At 35.7% G+C, this 19,696-nt stretch overlaps 1 protein-coding gene across 1 annotated transcript; it reads right to left on the bottom strand.

The window, feature by feature from the left end:
* Positions 1–13,637: 13,637 nt before the first annotated feature.
* Positions 13,638–19,426, bottom strand: MSTN (myostatin). Its single transcript, XM_006878759.1, has 3 exons — positions 18,949–19,426; positions 16,858–17,231; positions 13,638–14,311 (listed from the first exon to the last, which is right to left on the bottom strand). The coding sequence occupies exons 1-3, from the start codon at positions 19,319–19,321 to the stop codon at positions 13,931–13,933; spliced, it is 1,128 nt and encodes a 375-aa protein (XP_006878821.1). The 5' UTR covers positions 19,322–19,426; the 3' UTR covers positions 13,638–13,930.
* Between the last annotated feature and the right edge of the window lie 270 nt (positions 19,427–19,696).

Genomic DNA, 19,696 nt, shown 5'->3' with positions numbered 1-19,696 from the left:
CTTGTTTCATTCAGTATCTATAGACCCATTGTTCTCTGGACGCATCCATGAGTGTTGGTCTTCCCTGGTACCAAAGAGTCTGTCATGCTGAGATCTAGGTACAAAAATACATATTCCATTCCTGGAGAGTATTTCTTGATGATACTAAGGATTCTCTCCTCTTGATCACTGGTAAAGAGTTGCACTTCCAACCCAAAGCCACAAGGTTTGAATCCATCACCTACTACATGGGAGAAAAATAGGCAATCACTTCTTGTGCAATTTGCTTCCTCTGAAAACCTTCTGGAGGGTCCATTCTATGAGCCCATTCTGACTTGATAGTACATAACAACAATGGTGGGATTAAAGGTACTATTAGCCACACCCTAAGGAGCTCTGTTGGAAGAGTCTATAGGGAGTTGCAAGGCTAACCCAAAAGGCCTTGTACCTCTGCTGGTTCAAATCCATCAGCTGTTCCATGGGAGAAACAAGGGCCGTCTTCTTCCCTATAATTTACAGCCTTGGGAAAACCAATGGAAGTTCTAACCCATAGCAATGACTTTGACTTTTGACAAGTCACTCTTCCTAAGGAAACTCGCTTTGCATTAGAACTATGATGAGATTAGATAGTATTTCATTCTACCATTAATCTTTTAATTTCATCTATTCCTTTAGTCTAACTCTTTATCCTCCTCTTTGTACTGATTTGCATACAATCATTCATATACATCATGATTTATAGAATGATTCATATACTTTGTAGTTTTTGTTTTTTTTTAAAAAAATGTGTGTCAGACGGTGAGGTTAGCTCAAGATAGGGCAAGATTCAGAGCCATTGTTCATAGGGTCACTACGAATCATAGTCACCTTGATGGCACTTAACAACAACGTCTTTATCACCCCTTCTCATCAAATTCCCATTACACCTTGCCTATTTCTTTGTCTTCCCACCATCCATCAACTAATCTCTTTAAAGACCATGGAAGAGCATTGGATTGCTGCCACATTATATAATTATATACATGCCTCCTCCCATGTGATTTACAGCCTTGAAAACCAGCTTGTATGAGTTGGAGAGAGAGAGAGAGAGATTGTTATTGTTTGCTTTTGAGTCAAGCACAACTCATAGCGACCCTATGAACAAAAGGCCTGAAGCCCCTCTACAACTATCGACATTTAGCAAAGTTCATGAAGTTTCCATAGACATGTTGTTTAGCAAGTGGATGCCACTCCTGCTTCCATACCTGTGATAGAATGTTATTGGTTGAGTAGTTGCAAATCTTAGCAAACCTATGTACAGCAGCTTTGAACCCTTCCCTGTCCTGAGCCAGCCTCACTAATTCTGACATACCAACCCGCATTGCCTCAGTCACTGTATCAATCCATCTCGTCCAGTGATAAGGTGTTCTCTCCTGTGCTGTCCATCCACCCTTCCGAGCATGATGTCCTTCTTCAAGGACCGATCTCTCCTGGCCACATGCCCAAAGTAAGTGAGGCAGAGATTCAAAATCCTAGCCTCCAAGCAGAGACTTAGATAACCAAATACGACTAACATACACTTACATACACCAAGAGCACCATTAAACCTAAAGAAGAACCCTCAGAACTTAAAGCCATCCCACATATTTATATGTGTGTATTATTTTCAATTCAGAATATTCAGAACTTGAGAGTGGTGATGTCAGCAGTTTGCTTAAGGCAATTAAACTATTATTTATTTCCCACCATTGTCCTTCTTTGCTTTGACAAGGTGCCTCTCAAATCAGTAGACCATTAAGTGTTTTCCAAAGACATCCTTTGGTATACTTATATAAAATCTCATTTATAAATATATTTAAAACTCAATCATAGTTTACATAGCTAGTTCTTTATAGTTGGAATATATTTTTCAAATTTTTAGAAATAGGAAATACACAAATGTTTTTATCTCCCTTTATAGATAAAATTTTAAAAGTAAAATTGCTGTATTTATGTGTTGCTGAGTTGACTATAACTCTTGCCTTATCCTGAGCCAACCTCACTGTCTCTGAGACATAGGACTCTATTTCCACAGTGACTGTACCAATCCATCTTATCCAGGGTCTTACTCTTGTGCTGACCTTCTCTCCTTCTAAGCATGATGTCTTAAAGGACTGTTCCCTCTTAACATAACCAAAGAATGTGAGATGGAATATCAAATTCCTTGTCTTCAAGGAGTGTCACCCTCTCCAGGACAGACTCATTTGCTCTCTTGGCAGTCAATTGTATGTTCAATACTCTCATCCAGTACCACAACTCAAAGTCTTGTTAGATTTTGGAAGATCATTGGTCAGAACCTTTCTACTGTTGTTCTTGTTGTTATATGCCCTCAAATCACCTGTGACTCATAGCAACCCTATGCATAATAGCTCTAAACCCTGTATATAATTTTAATTTCTGATCACCATAGTTAAAAATATTAGATATTAATAGAAAAAATATAGTACATTTATAGATTAATAAAAGAATACCATTTTAATTTATGTCTTTCTTTTTAGTGAGATTCAGTGTTATAATTTATTAAACATTTATTTTACCCAGGAATCACTTGTGAGTTCTCTTCTTCTTGGAGGAATATGGTTATTATCCTACTTCAGGATATATTATTTTTCATATGAATATGATAGTATTCTTCAATTTGTAGTTCATAACATAGTTATGATTATGATTATCTGACAAAAAAATGACCACATAGCAATACATTTCAACTCACTATTGCTAAATAGGAGCTCTGGTAGCCTAGTGAGTAAAGAGTTGTACTGCCAACACAAATGAAGGTAGTTCAAATACACCAACCACTCTATGGGACAAAGACAGACAGTCTCCTCCCATGTGATTTATAGCCTCTGAAAACTCATTTGGAAGGTCAGCTATGAATCAGTTTCAATTTGATGGCATATAACAACAACAATAGTAATGCTAAATTGCTAAACACACAACCATTTTAGAAAATAGCATATAATCAAGACCCAATGGTATCAAAGAAAGTCAAAGCTGCCGAAGGCATTAACAACAACAAAAAAAATGAGACTCCATGAGTTGATGCTATACAGATTGAGATATTTCAACAGATAGATGCAGCTCTGAAAGTTCTAATTCATCTATTCCAAGAAGTTTGGAAGACTTGGTCAATCAACTGGAAGAGATCTATATTTGTGCCCATTCCAAAGAAGGGTGAACCAACAGAATGTGGAAATTCATGAAGAATATCATCATTATCACATACAAATAAAGTTTTGCTTAAGATTATTTTTAAATGGTTACAGCAGTACACTGACAGGGAACTGCTAGAAATTCAAGACAAATTCTGAAAAGAACTTGGAAGGAGAGATGTCACTGGTAATGTCAGATGGAACTTGGCTGAAAGTAAAGGAAATGAGAAATATATACACCATTATCTTATTGATCATGCAACTTCCCCCTTCTAATTCTTATATGACAGTGTTGTTGTTAGGTACTGTCAAGTCAGAACTGAATCACAGCTGGACCTTCCAGCAGGTTTTCGGAAGCTGTAAATCACATGGGAAGAGACTGCCCATCTTTATCCTGCAGAGAGCAGCTAGTGGAATTGAACACCTGCCTTTGGGTTGGCAGTGCCAACATTACAATTCAGCCACCAGAGCTCTCTTCTTCTCTGATAAGGTGTTGTCATTGTTAGTTGTTGCCATGTCAGTAATTTTTCTATATACAATAAAATAAAACACTGCCTGGTTCTTTGCCTTTCTCCCAACTGTTTCTGTGATTGAGCCTTCCGTTACAGCCACTGCATGAATCCATCTCACTGAAAGGCCTTCTCCTTTTATGTTGCTCGAGCATGAAGTCTTTCTCCAGGGACTGCTTCCTCCTTAAAACATGCTCAAAATGTGTGAGATGAAATCTCATCGTCTTTTCTTCTAAGGTGCTGGTGGTGGGAAAGAATTGTTGGGGGTAGGGGAAGCTTTCAGACATTGGTCTTTTTGCCTGTGCCCCACTCATAGGCTGATCTGAATGCAAGGAAATAAAGATAGATTACAAGAACTTTTTATTAAAAAGCAAATATTTTATTCAATCTGGGACCAAGAAATGCTATCTAAAATTAGAACTCTTTTACAAAAGAAAGATAATGTTTGGTGCAACACATTAGATTACAATAACTTTTTAAATGTTGAGCTTTGATTTTAGTGGGATATAGTTCATCATTTTCTGGGTTAGCTTCAGGGAGATGATAAACATCATGAGATCAGTTCCCCCTTAACGTTATGTTATTGTAGATTTAAAATAGAAATGGTAATATAACATGAGAAATGTTATATGGCTTGAAGTAAAAGTTGAAGTTATTCTACCACAATTAAAAATTTATACACATTTGAATTTTTATAAATATAAATCAATGACTTTAAAAATTGTACCAGGCTGCATTCTTCAATCCCGAAAGGAGCTCTGGTGGCTAAGTGGTAAGGAGTTGTGCGGCCATTCAAATCTACCAGCTTCTCTGTGGACAAAAGATGACCAATCTTTTTGCAATTGACAGCCCCTGAAAACTGGCTGGAGGGTCAATCATGAGTTGGTTCTTACTTGATGGCACACAAAAACAACACTATCCTGTATATACCTGTCTTGGTCATTCATTACCAGGCCATGAGTCTCTCAGCAACTAATTTTAAAAATCAAGATAATATTATATTATGTTTTTTCTCTTAAAGGGACATCTTCGTGTTTCTCATAGAAAATCCTTTGTGTGATCTATTCCTTGCCAAGATGAACAAGATATATAAGAATATGTTATAAGGGCATAACCAGGTAATATGCTAGACAAAGCTATCTATTTAAGCAGAAATCTGGCCAAATTCCAGCCACTGACACATATTCTGTCCTGCAATGACATTTCCTTCTTTCTTTCTTTCTTTCTTTCTTTCTCTCTCTCTCTCTCTCTCTCTCTCTCTCTCTCTCTCTCTCTTTCTTTCTTTCTTCTCTCTCTCTCTCTTTTCTTTTTTTTCTTCTCTTTTCTTTTCTTTTATACTAGAAACCCTTGGTGAAAATCTGGTCAAGCTGGGTACCGGTCACTATCCATCTCTATTAGCAGAGTACAGAGTTCAGCTGGCACTACAGTTGCAGGGTTATTCCTCCCAGGAGAGGCCCACTTGGAGCAGTTTGTTTCGGTCATGGGGATGTACCCTGACCTAATAATAGACGGGAACCTAGCTGGGTCAGTCCTATGCAACTTCCCTGGAATTCGCTCTGACCCTGGAGTTTAAGGAACTTATGTCCCCTACATGACACAGGTCCTGATATATTCTAGACTTTGGAACAATTTTACCTCCTGCTAGGGCACATCTTTAAGTAGAGAGGACTATGCTCATCTGCTCTTCTTTGCTATCATTTATAAACCATAAAATACTTGCTGGTGTTTAGACTGTCCTGGTTCAGAACCCAAAGTGGCCAGAGGTTCCTAGGTAGAATCCTTCATTGGGGTCCAGGCAGCCAACTCATTCACTCTCTTACCCAAGTTGCCTGAAAAGTATGCAACTTTTTAGGAAGATATTCCTGGCACAGAAAGTCCAATTGTTTTCCATGTAACAATTGGATTTTTCTCTCACATGTTTCAGTCGGCTCAGGAAATTTGTGTTTATAATGCTTGCATTTTCACTTTCAGAATATTCTCCCAGCACTGTCAGCATCTGATGGCATAGTGTAGGCAAGCTTCCTTGTATTGACATGTTTTGGTTTTGGTTGGTTTAGAGATAATTCTAGAATTCTGGGTTCCATGGGAATAGAGCCAACAGACGTTTGGCTTCTTAGAGTTAGTGTCCGTGGGAGCGGATCTGGGAAAGTCTTATGGGAGACCCATGGCCAAAACCGCATAATCACATTTTGTTCTGAATAAGGTCCTTAACAATATATTTTTTAAAAAAAAGTCCAACGCCACAAGACTTGTATGGGGGAAAAATACCCCCAACTTTTCTTGATGAAATAACCTTGACTTTTTCCATTGAATGGTTAAGGAAACAAACCAAAGAGTTGTTAGTAAATTAATCTTTAATTTTTTTTAATTTAAACCTATTTTTTAGACTGACTCAAATAGCTATCTGTGTTTATCAAGAGAACCTTTCAACAGATATCCTCAGGATCAGAATTGGAGAAGATGTCTTTTTTTTTTTAAGTTGACATTAATGACTAGGGCTTTCTATAAGTAGAACCACAACAATAAAAGCAAATGTTTATTGAAATCAATTTTTTAAAAGTAGATGTACATATAATAAAAACATTACCTTTTTATGGAGCATACATAATAGCGTTATACTGTTAAGCATTTATTTCTTGCTATAATCAAAACCTGGAATCAATGAAAACTAAACGTGTGTTTTTTTGCCTCGTTGTCAGGCTATCCAGTTAATGTATGTTAGGATTATTTATTATAGTATTAAACCACAACTTCAGTGTTTATAACAGATTATTAGAGAGTTTTGTCCATTATTACACATACATTTGACATCTATAGAACAAAGTGGACCACCTCATATTTATTATCTTACTTTCAATTTTATTATCTTACCTTGATACTGAACTCTTTGGGGTATCTTGATACATAATTAAAAATATGTCTGAATCATCTATCAATGGTTTAAATGGAAACAAAGATAATCTTGCATTAAATCATGCTTGTTACTTGGTATAAATACGCTCATTTTCCACAGACTTTCTCTGCAAAATGCTGTCTAGGAATGAATGAACTATATTTAGCACCATTTACATGTTTGGCATCTTACTCAGGGATGACAAAAATGAATTAGCATTTACTTTCATATGTTTGCAGTTCATAAATTGGAATTGAATAATTATGTCAATGAAATGTCAGCCAAATCGTGATTTGCTTATGGCTTTATTTCTCAGTTATGTTAGTTGTCATTAGATGTTTTAAGTAACTTTATCATTATTTATCTTAGTTATGATTAAAAGCAGTAGGGAGATCTGGTGGCATATTTCATAGGGTATGTGTTGCTATTCCAAAAGCCAACCCTCTTGGCAGTCGAAGCCATCAGTGAGTGGCTTTAATGGAAAGAGAGGATAGTCACCTCCCAAGAAATCTGCAGGCTTGGAACCCCAGTGAACAGTCAGCTATGGATTGGTACCAACTCCATAAGTAAGTGATTAGAAGGAATACCATCCTTTACCCATAATTAATATGCAAATAGAAAAGTTGTGTTTCTTTGGGCAAGGAGTTCCTAGGTGATGCAAATGATTAACACCTTCTGTTGCTTACTGAAAAGATGGCAGTTCTCAACCACCCAGAGATACCTGAGACGAAAGACCAGGTGACCTACTTCCATCCATTGTTTTCATCCATTGAAACCACTGGAAAGCATGGTTCTACACTGGCACACACAGGCTCATCATAGGTCTGAATCAGTTTGAGACAACTGTTCTTTTGAATTATTGGGCAAGTTAATTAATTGTTTTCATTTTGGTTTACTCTCCAGAAAGGACATAATAATAATGATACCTAAAATTGGAATGTTTATATAAAATCACTTTTAGAACTATTCATTAATTCTTAGTAATATACACAATAAAACAAGGATTCTTATCACACATGACCAGCTGAGTAGTAATTGCTGTTGTTAATTGTTATTGCATGCGTTGAATCAACTACGACTCATAGTGACCCTATGCACAATAGCTCTGAACTCTATCCTATCCTGAGCCAGTATCACTGTCTCTGAAACACCTACTTTCATCACTTCATTTACTTGGTCAATCCCATCTCGTTCAGGGTCTTCCTTTCCTGTCCTGTCCCTTAACCCTTCCAAGCATGATGTCCTTCTACAAAGACTGGCCCTCCTGGCTATTTGCCCTAAGTATGTGAGACAGAGTTTCATAATCTTTTCCTCCAAGGAGCAATTTGGTTTCATCCTCTCCCGGACAGATCTGTTAGTTCTCTTGGCAGTCCATGGTATGTTCAATATTCTTCTCCAGCACCACAACTTAAAGACATCAATTCTTTTTCTGTCATTCTTGATCATTGTCCAGCTCTCTGAAACAAAGCAAGTAATTGCAAAGACCATGGCCTGGATCATGCACACCTTAGTCTCTAGACTGAAATCCTTGTTCTTCAACACTCTGGAAAGGTTCCTGACAGCAGATTTTCCTAATGCAATTTGTCTTTTTATTTCCTTACTGACAGTGGCAAGAGTGTTGATTATGGAACCAAACAAATGAAAGTTGTTAACAATCTCAATTTCTTCTCCGTCTATCATAGTGCTGCCAATTGGCCCAGTGGTAAGAATTATCATTTTCTTGATGTTGGGCTTCAAACCATATTGCAAACTATAGAACACTTAACTGTGCTCTTGCAAAGCCTTTTAATAGACTAAGAAGCAGTTGTCTGAACAGAACAAATGAACACTGTATAGTTTAAAATTAGGTAAGAGGTATCAAGGTTATTGTATCCTTTCTCTATAACTCTCAATCTGTGTGCTGAACAATCATTCCAGAAGTTGGAATATATTAGGCAGAATGTAGAATTAGGATTGGAGGAAGACTCAGCAACAGCTTATGATGTGCAGATAACACAACCTTGCTTGCAGAAAGTGAAGGATATTTGAAGCATTAACTGCAGAAGATTCAAACTACAGCTTTCAATATGAATTATATCTCAACATTAAGAAAACAAAAATCTGGGCCAATTGGCAGTATCGTGATACATGGAGAAGAGATTGATGTCCCTCATGACAGATGAAGAAGAAAAGACTTAAACTGTCAACAGTTTCCTTTCTTTAGCTCCACAATCAGCACTCAGGGTACCAGCACTCAAAAAATCAAAAGTCAAAAGTGTTAGGGGAATTTGTTACCATGGACATGTCCAGAGTTCTAAAAAGCAAGGATGCCAGTTAAACTAAGGTGTGCCTAATACAATTCATTGTATTTTCAGCTGCTTCCTATGCATATCAAAGTTAGACAGTGAATAAAGGTGACCCAAGAAGAATTGATGCCTTTGAACTGTGGCGTTGGCTAAGAGTACTGAATATACAACAGGCTGCCAAAAGAACTAACAGATCTGTCTTGAGGGAAATACAGAGTGCTCCTTAGAGGCAAGGATGGTGAAACTTCACCTCACTTGGTTTAGGCCTATTTTCTGGAGGAACCAGTCTTAGAAAGAGACATCATGGTGAGAAAGGTAGACAGGAAGTGAAAGAGAGGAAGAACTGAACAAGAATTGACACAGTGACTACCACAGCGGGCTTGAGCGGGACAGAGGTCATGAGGATGGCACAACCTAGGACAAGGCTCAGATCTGTTGTTCATAGGGTCACTGTGACTAGTAGTCAGTTAAAAAGTACCTAACAACAATCAAGCATTACATTAGCTTTTTGACTAGAGTCCAAGGAAGGCGAGGTGGTCTAGTGCTAAAAAGCTGCACTGTCAACCCAAAAAAGCATGTGGTTCGAATCCACCAGCTGCTCCACGGGAGAAAGATAGGGAATCTCCTCCATGCAATTGACTGCATCTGAAAGCCTGCTGGAGGGTCACTTAAGGGTCAGCTCTGACTCAATGGTACATAACAACTAGAGTCCAAGAACATCTCCAGGGTGCTAACATGTTTAAAGAAATCCAAATTGTTACAATAATATGGACAAGTACTTACTTTCCAGTATTGACTATTCTCTGGTAACAGACCATGTACAGAAGGTTTTTTGTTATTAGCAGTCCAGCATTTTGTCTTTCACAACCCATTCACTCACTCTAACCCACTGTCCACTCTATCCTAACATTTTAGAATTCCAGTCTGAGGCCATGATCCGATTCAGTACATGACTTTGGACAAACTACTCTTCAGAGGGGCTTCAGTTCTGTCCCCTGTACATGATATAATTGCTCAGGTCTTAGCTCTCACATCCTGGGATACTGGCCTATTTACAGTTCTGTGTGCCTGTGCCTTCTCTAATTTGCTAACGACCTACTCTTCACCTACTTCTCGTCCATACCAATTCTACTAAACAACTTCTTCATCACTGAACTAAAATGCAAACACATAACCTCTTACATAGCTCAAAAACCCAGACAAAGAGAAACATTTAAAAACATAGCTTAGCTCTTAAATCAGGGCTTTGTCAAGAATTGTAACCAGAATAATGAAATAGTAACTTTAAAATTCTCCTAGTTCAAAACCAGACTTGGCCATTAAAATGCTTTCTTAGTGTCTCAGAGCCTTCTGGTCCTCTTTTCTAAGAGGAGGTCATCACTGTTCCCTTCACCAAGTATGTCAGGGAAGTGCTTGGCACAAGTCTAATTTCCACAGATTATAGCATCTCATTCCGTCTAAATTCAGGCATGGAGACAAACTCTGATAATTTCTTGTTCTTTTTCACATATAAAAGTATGTGAGCTCATAATTTGGAGGTTTTAAAATTCAGTCACCTAGTTAAATCTAGCACAGGCTTGCCAGATGTTGATTTGATAATCGTTAAGAAACAGAATGATATAACAAACAACAAGACTTTTCGTTATTTTGAGGGATTCAGGCAGGTTCAGTATTTATTTCCCATTTCCCAAATACAAATTTTTTAATGACTAGAACTAATTCATTGGAAATGAGTCTTTCTTAAATATATTGTGTTACTTTATAAATATTTTCTACTTTATAATGGAAAAGACACTTCCCTAGCAAAGACTTGGAAATTCTTTTTAGAGTCAACAAAAGAGCACTGGAAAGACCCTAAATTCTTTGAAATTTGATTTTCTATTATTACCAAATTATGAGTGTTTTTCTATTTCTTTTGAGTATTCCTAGTTTCAAATAGATTTCAAAAGAGGTATTGATTCCTTAAAGTTTGGTTATCATAGTATAAAGAACAAAAATGAAATAAATTTGTTTTTAATTTTTGAATGGAATAACTGAATTCTTATTTTGTTACTGTCAATGTCAAATTATTGCATCCTTATTTTGAGAAAATAAAGGCCTGCACAAATGTGCAAAAAACCCAACTTGAACACAAGGTGGAACCATATAGTATGAAAGGCTGGTTAGTTGGTTTTCATTTCTTTAACTATAGAACAGGCTTGTGGAAGTGTGGGAAGTATTGCAAAGCATTCAGAAGATTAAAACTGACATATTGCCTTGAACTTTACATGATGTTTTCTGGAAATGCCAGGGATTAGTATTATATGTCACAAGTGAATATTCTTGGGGTGCTGAAAATGAAAGTGATGTGCCCTTGGACAAATTGGCAGAGGATCCTTGCCATTTCTAGGACCTAGCAAAATAGAAAAAGAAACACTTAGGTCTTGTTCCAAGAAAGATGGATTCTGATGCTGCGTTTCATGGTCATAAGTTTTTCAAGAGATGACCACATGGTAAGGTTGAATGTGTGATTCAAAGACATTATAACAAGAGTGAGTACAAAGACTGGGGACACTTGAGACTGGGTCCTTGGAAACTAAGGGTGTCTCCTTTTCAATCTCTAACATAGAGGTCAAAGTCTCTAGTTATTGTTACTCCAAAGTCTGCAGTATGTTAATAGGCTTACTGGCCCAGGGTTCTGGATTAAGGATATTCATGACCCTGGGAGAAAAAGGCTGTGTACAATTAAAGGTATGTACAATTAACAGTGACCCTCTACCATCAAGATAGTTGGCATCTTCTTGAGGTGCAACCCTCTTAAAGCCTCAGCTTTGTCAGGTTTAAATTTGTTAGTTAACTACAATCCCAGAGGCACATGGTTCGAATCCACCAGATGCTCTGCTGGGAAAAGGAGGGACAATCTCCTCCTGTACCAGTCAGATCTGATTTGACGGTACACTCACACAAAAATTAAAAAAATAAAAAAATTAAAAAAATTTATTAGTTAAAAATTTTTTGACACTGCCTTTTTTTTTTTGCTTGGATAAGCATTACATTGATATTAACGATAAATTATTTCTTTATGAATCATGATGCTAGGTAGACTTTTTATTATCTTCCTCCTTAAAGTTCTTGCTTTATAACTAAGAGGTAGCAAGGAAGGAATACTTCAAAGTTATTTATGAATGGTTTTGCACTTAAGAATTTCTAGTAACTGTTTATGTTATTTTTAAATTCAAGTTGAAAGTTAGTACTCACAAAGTTCAGATAAATGAGCCAATATCTTTAAGTGCTAGGAAGATGATGTAGCTTCCTTGTATCCCTGTGGCTTCAATAAACCGTGTAACTCTAGGACCACATGTCCTTGCCAAATGCAATGCATTTGGAAATTGAACCTATGAAAACATATAAATAGTTTTCAGGTCAAGATAAAATGAAATGAAACAGATATAACTAACCAGTCCTTGCTTTTGTATGTATAAAACAACGTAACCACATGAACAGGAATTGCACTTAAGAGAACTAGAGTAATAAATCTACAATTCCCAAATCACACTTTTGTGTTAACTGTTAAGACTTTTATAATAAAGTGAAAATAAAAAATCTAGAATTAATCATTGTAACATAAACTGTTGTCTTTCAAAAAAATGTGAAAACACTTTAGGTAGCATTTCTACATATTAAAAGTAAGAAATAGCTTTCTACTACTCATAAGTATATTGAATTTAAATAACAAATTACAATTTACAAAATAGCACATATGCAGAAATATATTCATTATTGAATTATAAAATAAAATTAACAATTCTCGTTGAAATATCAGTTTATTATATTGCGTTTAGGATAATGGAGGTAAATAATTTTGGTATGCTTAATAAAATTTGTAAGTAATAAAATTATGGAACGTTGAGATTTGAGTACAATGACAGTAAACCATTGAAATTTCACATTCACATTATACAACCATCATTAATCCATACGTGAATGCTAATAAGGTAAAAAAAATATAAAATGATTGTAATATAACCATCTAACCATTAATATATGGAGTTTTAAAACCACTGCTTCATCTGCTAATTTTCTCTGAAATAAAGGCGGTTGCTTTTCTGTGATGCTTGATATGTCTTTGTGCCTAAATACTTAATTTGAAATGTCCTTACTGTAAAAATATACCAAAGTAAATAAAAAAGGAGACACTTATTTACAAAAAATATTGTATACATATTATATAAATGCAATTGTTTCAAAGTCTTTATACAATATTGATAGAATCAGTCATTTCTTTCTTACTATTTTGCCATAAAAACTGCAGTGTTACAAAGGCAGGCTGTAATTTGGAAATTTTGATAAAAATGAAAACTTTTTGGCAACCTTTTAACATAACGCAGTTTTTTCAAGTATGCTACAGAACTGAAAGCTGACTTCTAGGAAAAATGATTCTTCTTTCAATTAAAGAAAATCCATACCCCATTTGGAGGTGGGTGAAAGTGCACCTGAAGAGAGGAGAAACTTTTTACTGAATGTTTTTTATTTGATAAACCTGATAATATCAGTCATTCAGCCAACCTACTGTATTAGCACCATTGGCATAGATAGGAATGGAAGCCTGAACACAGTGTACCATTCCTATTTCTGTGGAATTCCATCTTACCAAGTATGCTATTATACAATAAAAATTCAAGTGTTTAAGGATGATTCAAATGATGTTACATAACAATCCTGCATTTTACCAATACTATATAGAGATTTTCTGTAAATGTTAAATGAAACTGTATAGAAATAGATTTTAAAGCGTGCTCCTTTAGTTCACAATAACAAAAGGAGAATTGCTTTCATTTACTTGCATATGTTGTAATATACATGAACATACATTTGCTTTCATTTTCCTCCTAGTTCCAAAACTCTAGAAATCATACAACTTTTTCTTGTATGATTTATTTTGATGGTTAAATGCCAACCATTGCCTATATTCTCCAAGTTCATGCACGGTAGCTTGTGCATAAGTGACTATAGCAAACGGTAGGCCTATAGCCTATGGTACATAATTTCACAGTTTCAAAATTACTGAGGGGACAGTCTTCCATATTTTGGGAAGTCATGAAGCTAATGTAAATCTCATGAGCATCCACATCGATCTACTACCATGGCTGGAATTTTCCCATATATTATTTGTTCTTTGCCGTTAAAATACAGCATATTAATTGGAGACATCTTGGTTGGAGTACAGCAAGGACCTGCTGAACCTCTGGGGTTTGCTTGGTGTACCAGATGTGTGTGAGGATATTTTTGTAAAAATACAAATTCACACTCTCCAGAGCAGTAGTTGGCCTTGTATCTTTTGGGTGCAATAATCCAATCCCATCCGAAAGCTTCGAAGTCCACAGTGAGAGGGTAACGACAGCAGCGTGATTCAGTTGAGTGCTCATCACAGTCAAGACCGAAATCTCGCCTAGATCTTTTTGGTGTGTCTGTTACCTTGACCTCTAAAAAAGGATTCTGTGTGAAAAGGAAAAAAAATAATCAGTAGTATTAATAGACTCTAAAATACTTTTATCAAGAGTCATTATCAAAGAAATTCTTTTGCTTAAGCCACATTTATTTTTAAAAGATGCAGCAATAAAGAAGTTTCATTTGCACCAAGCCTGATTCTCCCCATTTGTGTCTGGTTCAGAGAATGTAGTATGAATACGAAGTCCCCTGGGATCTGTTCTGTATCTTCTTAGTTTATGCTTTCCTCAGTTTGTGCATCAGGCTGCCTAGTACAGAGTAGGTTATCCAAAAATTTGTATAGGATAATAAAAGAGCAGGGAATAAAGTAGTTCCCTCTCTTCATATGTTAATTGGCTTAGATGTGTCCAGTCCTTCTGAAGGGATAAGTATGTTCTCCCACTCTTTCCTAGAAAAACTTAAATGTGAAAGCTAGACCAAAACAGCTACCTTCCAACGCTCTATGGATTGTAACAGGAAAAGAAAGGCATATGGTGATGAAGATGGTGGCGTGTGTTTTGGACTAGAAAGCAAGAGATGAAGAGACCAAGAAGACAATATTTTCTTTATTCTTTCACTGAAAGCTGTTTATACTCAGGAATTTAAAGGATAACTTGCTAACTCTGTCCCTATACCAATATTTTGGTATTATCAGATAACACCAAATATTTTGTGTTCTTATGTAGAAAATATCTGAAGAATACATCATACCAACCACTTGTTTTTAAAGAATCAAAATCTTTGTCATACTATCTAGCAATGATGATCATTAAAATGTTGATATACAAGAAAGACATTTCAAAAATACTCAGTAGTAGTTTTACCCGATGCCAATTGTCTTAATACATCTTTCTATTAATGTTGCAAAAAAAGCCCCATAATTTGGGCTTAATAAATTTTATATATTTTTAAATTGATAACTCAGAAATATACATAATCATTAAAACATAATTTTAAAATTATATAAGTTTCTGAGTCATCATATCTTAGAAGTACATATAACTTACTAATTTTGTACTCCTTAACTAACTGCATGTAAAGATTAAAATAATAAAATGTTTATTTTTTAACAATTATGTTCTAAATTATTAGAAACACGAAAAATATAGTCACATTAAGATTTTTTCTGAGGAGTAAACAGAAATCCAAATAAGACTGAAGAGTGAATCACTCTAAATTTAGTTTAGATTTTAGAATGTTTTAAAATCATTCATATAATATATAAGGTACTATCATCTGTTTAGGGAGCTCTAGTGGTCTAGTGGCAAGAAGCTGTGCTGTAATCCCAAAGGCATGTGGTTTGAAGCCACCAGGCGCTCCCAGGGAGAAGGGTGGGCAATCTCCTCCTGAACGATTAACAGCCTCCGCAAACCTGTTACAGGGTCAGGGTCAGCAATGGGTTGGATCAGACTCTACACATCACCCCCCCGCCAATCTCTTTGGACCATATAAAATGATCTCGCATTCTCTAAGTCTCCACATTATGAATAAGTTCAATTTTTAAACCTACCTTTTAGCCAAATTTTTTATGTAAGTTAGTTACAGTCTGTATCTAACATCAGTTAGTCAAATGTTTTTATTAGGATACAATATATAGTGTCTCTGTGTATAAAAAAGCTTTAAAGAAATATTTCCAGATATACTAAAACATCTTAAACATAATATAGCAGTATAATAATATTGGTCTGATGTATTAATTTTGTTTATAATAAGAGCAGACCATAGTTGTTATTAAGAAACAATTTATCCACCTTAAATGTTTTAATATAACTGGCTTTATGGGGGTTGGGAGTAACTATGGGCTGTATGTAAGTCGGATGTTTGTAACCAGGAGACTGCCTGTAAACAGTAGCACAAGAATGGTTGGAAAGGCAGCTCAGAAATAAGCTTAAGTGGCAAAGATTAGCCAGCCTGCAGATGAAAATGTTATTGGAAACAATCACCAAATAAACTGCACATATATTAATGCAACAGCAATCTGCAAGTAGTGAGTATATTTATCATAAAGAACTTTATATATAACATATATAATAACATATAAACCTAAACATACTATACTCAGTCAATTGCTATAGATAAAAGCATTTTATTTTAACTATTTTTCAAGTTATCTATTATGTGAAGTCAAAATAATTGCAACATATTGGCACCTTCTTTGTGCTAGGGACAACATCAGTTTTGTTTTATTTGGTATGTACTATATATAATCCATTATGACACGTTTACCTTTTTATTTATATGTAATATCATCTGTTCTATCAATGAAAAGTGCTTTATACTTCATTCTTAACTAAAAAAGAACATGTTAGGAAGTTAAGCAGTAAAGTATAATTTCTTTTTGCCCTCATGTAAAGTAAGAATATCAAGGGAGTGTGTCATAGAGTGTGAAATTGAATGCCTCATTTTATTGGGTACAAGGCAACCATCGGGGTAACATACCTTTATCTGGCTTATGAGCACAGGAAATTGGTATTTCTTTTTCTGATAAAATTTGTCTCCATTATGAATAAACAGGGAATAAAATGGTTAGACTATTGTCCTCAGTTATCACTTACCAGCCCGTCTTCTCCCGGTCCCGGGAAAGTTACAGCAAGATTATGACCATTCTCATCTAAAGCTTTGATTTCAATGCCTAAGTTGGATTCAGGTTGTTTGAGCCAATTTTGCAACACTGTCTTCACATCAATGCTCTGCCAAATACCAGTGCCTGGGTTCATGTCAAGTTTCAGAGATCGGATTCCAGTATACCTTGTACCGTCTTTCATGGGTTTGATGAGTCTCAGGATTTGTACAAACACGGTTGTAGGAGTCTTGACAGGTCTCAGATAGATCCACAGTTGAGCTTTGACTACCTTATTGTATTGTATTTTAGAGCTAAACTTAAAGAAGCAACACTTGGGTTTTCCTTCCACTTGCGTTAGGAAATCAGCTATAAATGAATAAGAAAAAAATGTTATTGAAAACATATTCCCCATAAAAAAGTAAACATATGCTTCAAATTAATTGGAGGGAATTCCCTCCATTTGAATAATGGGTGCATGTGTAGTCTTTTAAAATTCAGTACTATGTAGAACTTCATTCATAACTCAGAAAAAAAGAAGTTAACTCTAGCCTTTCAGAATGTCTCAGCTCTCTGCTTTTTCAGTTGTTCCTAAGGAATCTACTTCCTTGTCTGAGAACTGAACATCTAAGGAAAATTCTATGAGAGAATGAACAGTGGATGAGATTTAAAATGATGATTAGAGAGAACAAGAGACACTGTGGAGGAACATCCACTTAGAATTCTTTGGGAATCTGAGTAGTTACACTTACTGAGCAGCTGTAGCAATCAGTCTGGAAGAAGGAACCCTTCCCCCAGGCCTGAATTACCTGGGGACTAGACACACTGTGTAACTCAGTGAGTCTTGGGAATTAGTAGAAAATATAGCACATCTGTTATGTTTTGGCTCTGGAATAGTCTTCTAAAAGTGCAGAACTAAGTAGGTAATCAACACAAAAATGTAGCTGTTACATTTGACTTAATCTCAAAAGTTAGAAAGGAGTGTCTTCCAGATCAGGCTGTCATTGTAAGCAGAGACACTCGCAATATTTTTTTTTTCTTTTTGCTTTTCGAAATCTGTCTACAAATAAGGTAAACCTATTACAGGTCTATTTGATAGCAGGGCTTAGAAGGAAAGATATTGGCTGTATTATAATTTGTTTGCTGAAGAAAAAAACAGTATTTTGAGACTGATTTGAGCATTTAGTTTGAAATGTATAAAGCAAGTATACACAGGGCACAAAATGTTTCAGGACATGCCTGCTCTGTTAAGGTGCCAGCCTCCTTTTCCTTGAGCAAGTTTTGTTTTCAAGTGGTATAAAAATGAATAGTATGAAATATTTTGATTCAGAAGCAATATAAATACTGTAGGTATTAATTACTTCCATTAGGAGCAAAATAATCTTTTAGAAGGTTGCTAAGCAGTGTACCTTTCTGGAAATTTGCAGACTGTGTGCTCTGAACAATAGCACCAGGGGTCAAGATGCAAGAAAGACTTGATGAACCATAATTTAATAAAAATCTTTGATTCTTAGCTATGTTCTGATAATTAGTTCAGGATTATTAAATGCTTACTTCAACATTGCTCTTACACACTAATCTTTAAAAAGCACTTTTTTCAGACTCTTCAGTGTAGCAGCTTTGAAAACACACTATTTTAATTTATTAAAAACACACCATGAAAGGGTTTTGAATCACAGCAATGCCAAATAGGTTAAAACATCTAGCCAATATCTTCTTTGCTATTATTTTTAAAATTCTCTTATCAGAAATATGCATTTCATACTTCCAAGTGCAACTCTAAGATATTTTGTAGATTTTTACATTGAAAATAAGCAGTTGTCATTTAAAATTAAATAGCATTAGTGCTGTGCAAGCACTTTAATGTTTTGCTTTAGCTCTGGAAAGACATGAACTATTTAGCAGATTTCTATCTCCTTATTCTATTTCTTGTAAAGTGCTGGGGGGGAAAAAGAGAAAGAAACCTTTTCCTCCTATTACATACAAGCCAACAGCTTGTTAAAAGAGCCTGAAAATAGATCCGTTTCTCATAAACACTAGAACAACAGTCAGCAGAACTGCCGATATACATACTAGGAGTACTTACACTCTGTAGGCATGGTAATAATTGTTTCCGTTGTAGCGTGATAATCATCATCCTCCAAAGAACCATCGCTGCTGTCATCTCTCTGCACATCGTACTGATCAATCAGTTCCCGGAGTGGTGGAGCTTTGGGTAAAAGTTGTCTTATAGCATCTTTGCTGATGTTTGGAGCCGTTTCCAGGCGAAGTTTACTGAGGATTTGAATTTTTATGGCTTCTATTCTTGAAGATTTAGTGTTTTGTCTCCAAGTACATGCATTACACAGCCCCTCTTTCTCCACATTTTCTTTTTGCTCGCTGTTCTCATTTAGATCCACTGGACCAGCCACAATCAGCATAAAAAGGTAAATAGAAACATAGATTTGCAGTTTTTGCATGATTTTAAAATCAAGACAATCTTTTCCTTTGTTCTTATTACTTTTTTTTCCCTTTTCTTTTGCTTTTGAGTAAGGCCAAGCAAAATACTAATGCATGTACAGTCTGAGAGACACACTTACCACACCAGTGAATCTTTTATACTGTATTCCAAGTGGCTTTTTATATTCCAACTTTGATGAGACAAGTGTCGTAAGGACCTATGATTGGCTCTTGCTCCACAATGAATCTCGCTGTCAGAGGTTGAAACCCTGTCTGTCACAAGTCACCAAACAGTATTTTGTTACAGTCAAGGGTGAGCCGATTCATTTGACTACTCCATAAAAGAAATAAATCCACAAATAATGAAAGATATATGTGGCATTTGAAAAATGAAA

This window comes from Elephantulus edwardii, unplaced genomic scaffold, assembly GCF_000299155.1.
Source record: "Elephantulus edwardii isolate Elephantulus edwardi_28Jun2011 unplaced genomic scaffold, EleEdw1.0 scaffold00001, whole genome shotgun sequence".
Lineage (NCBI taxonomy): Eukaryota > Metazoa > Chordata > Mammalia > Macroscelidea > Macroscelididae > Elephantulus > Elephantulus edwardii.
This window is presented reverse-complemented; position numbering and strand designations above follow the sequence as displayed.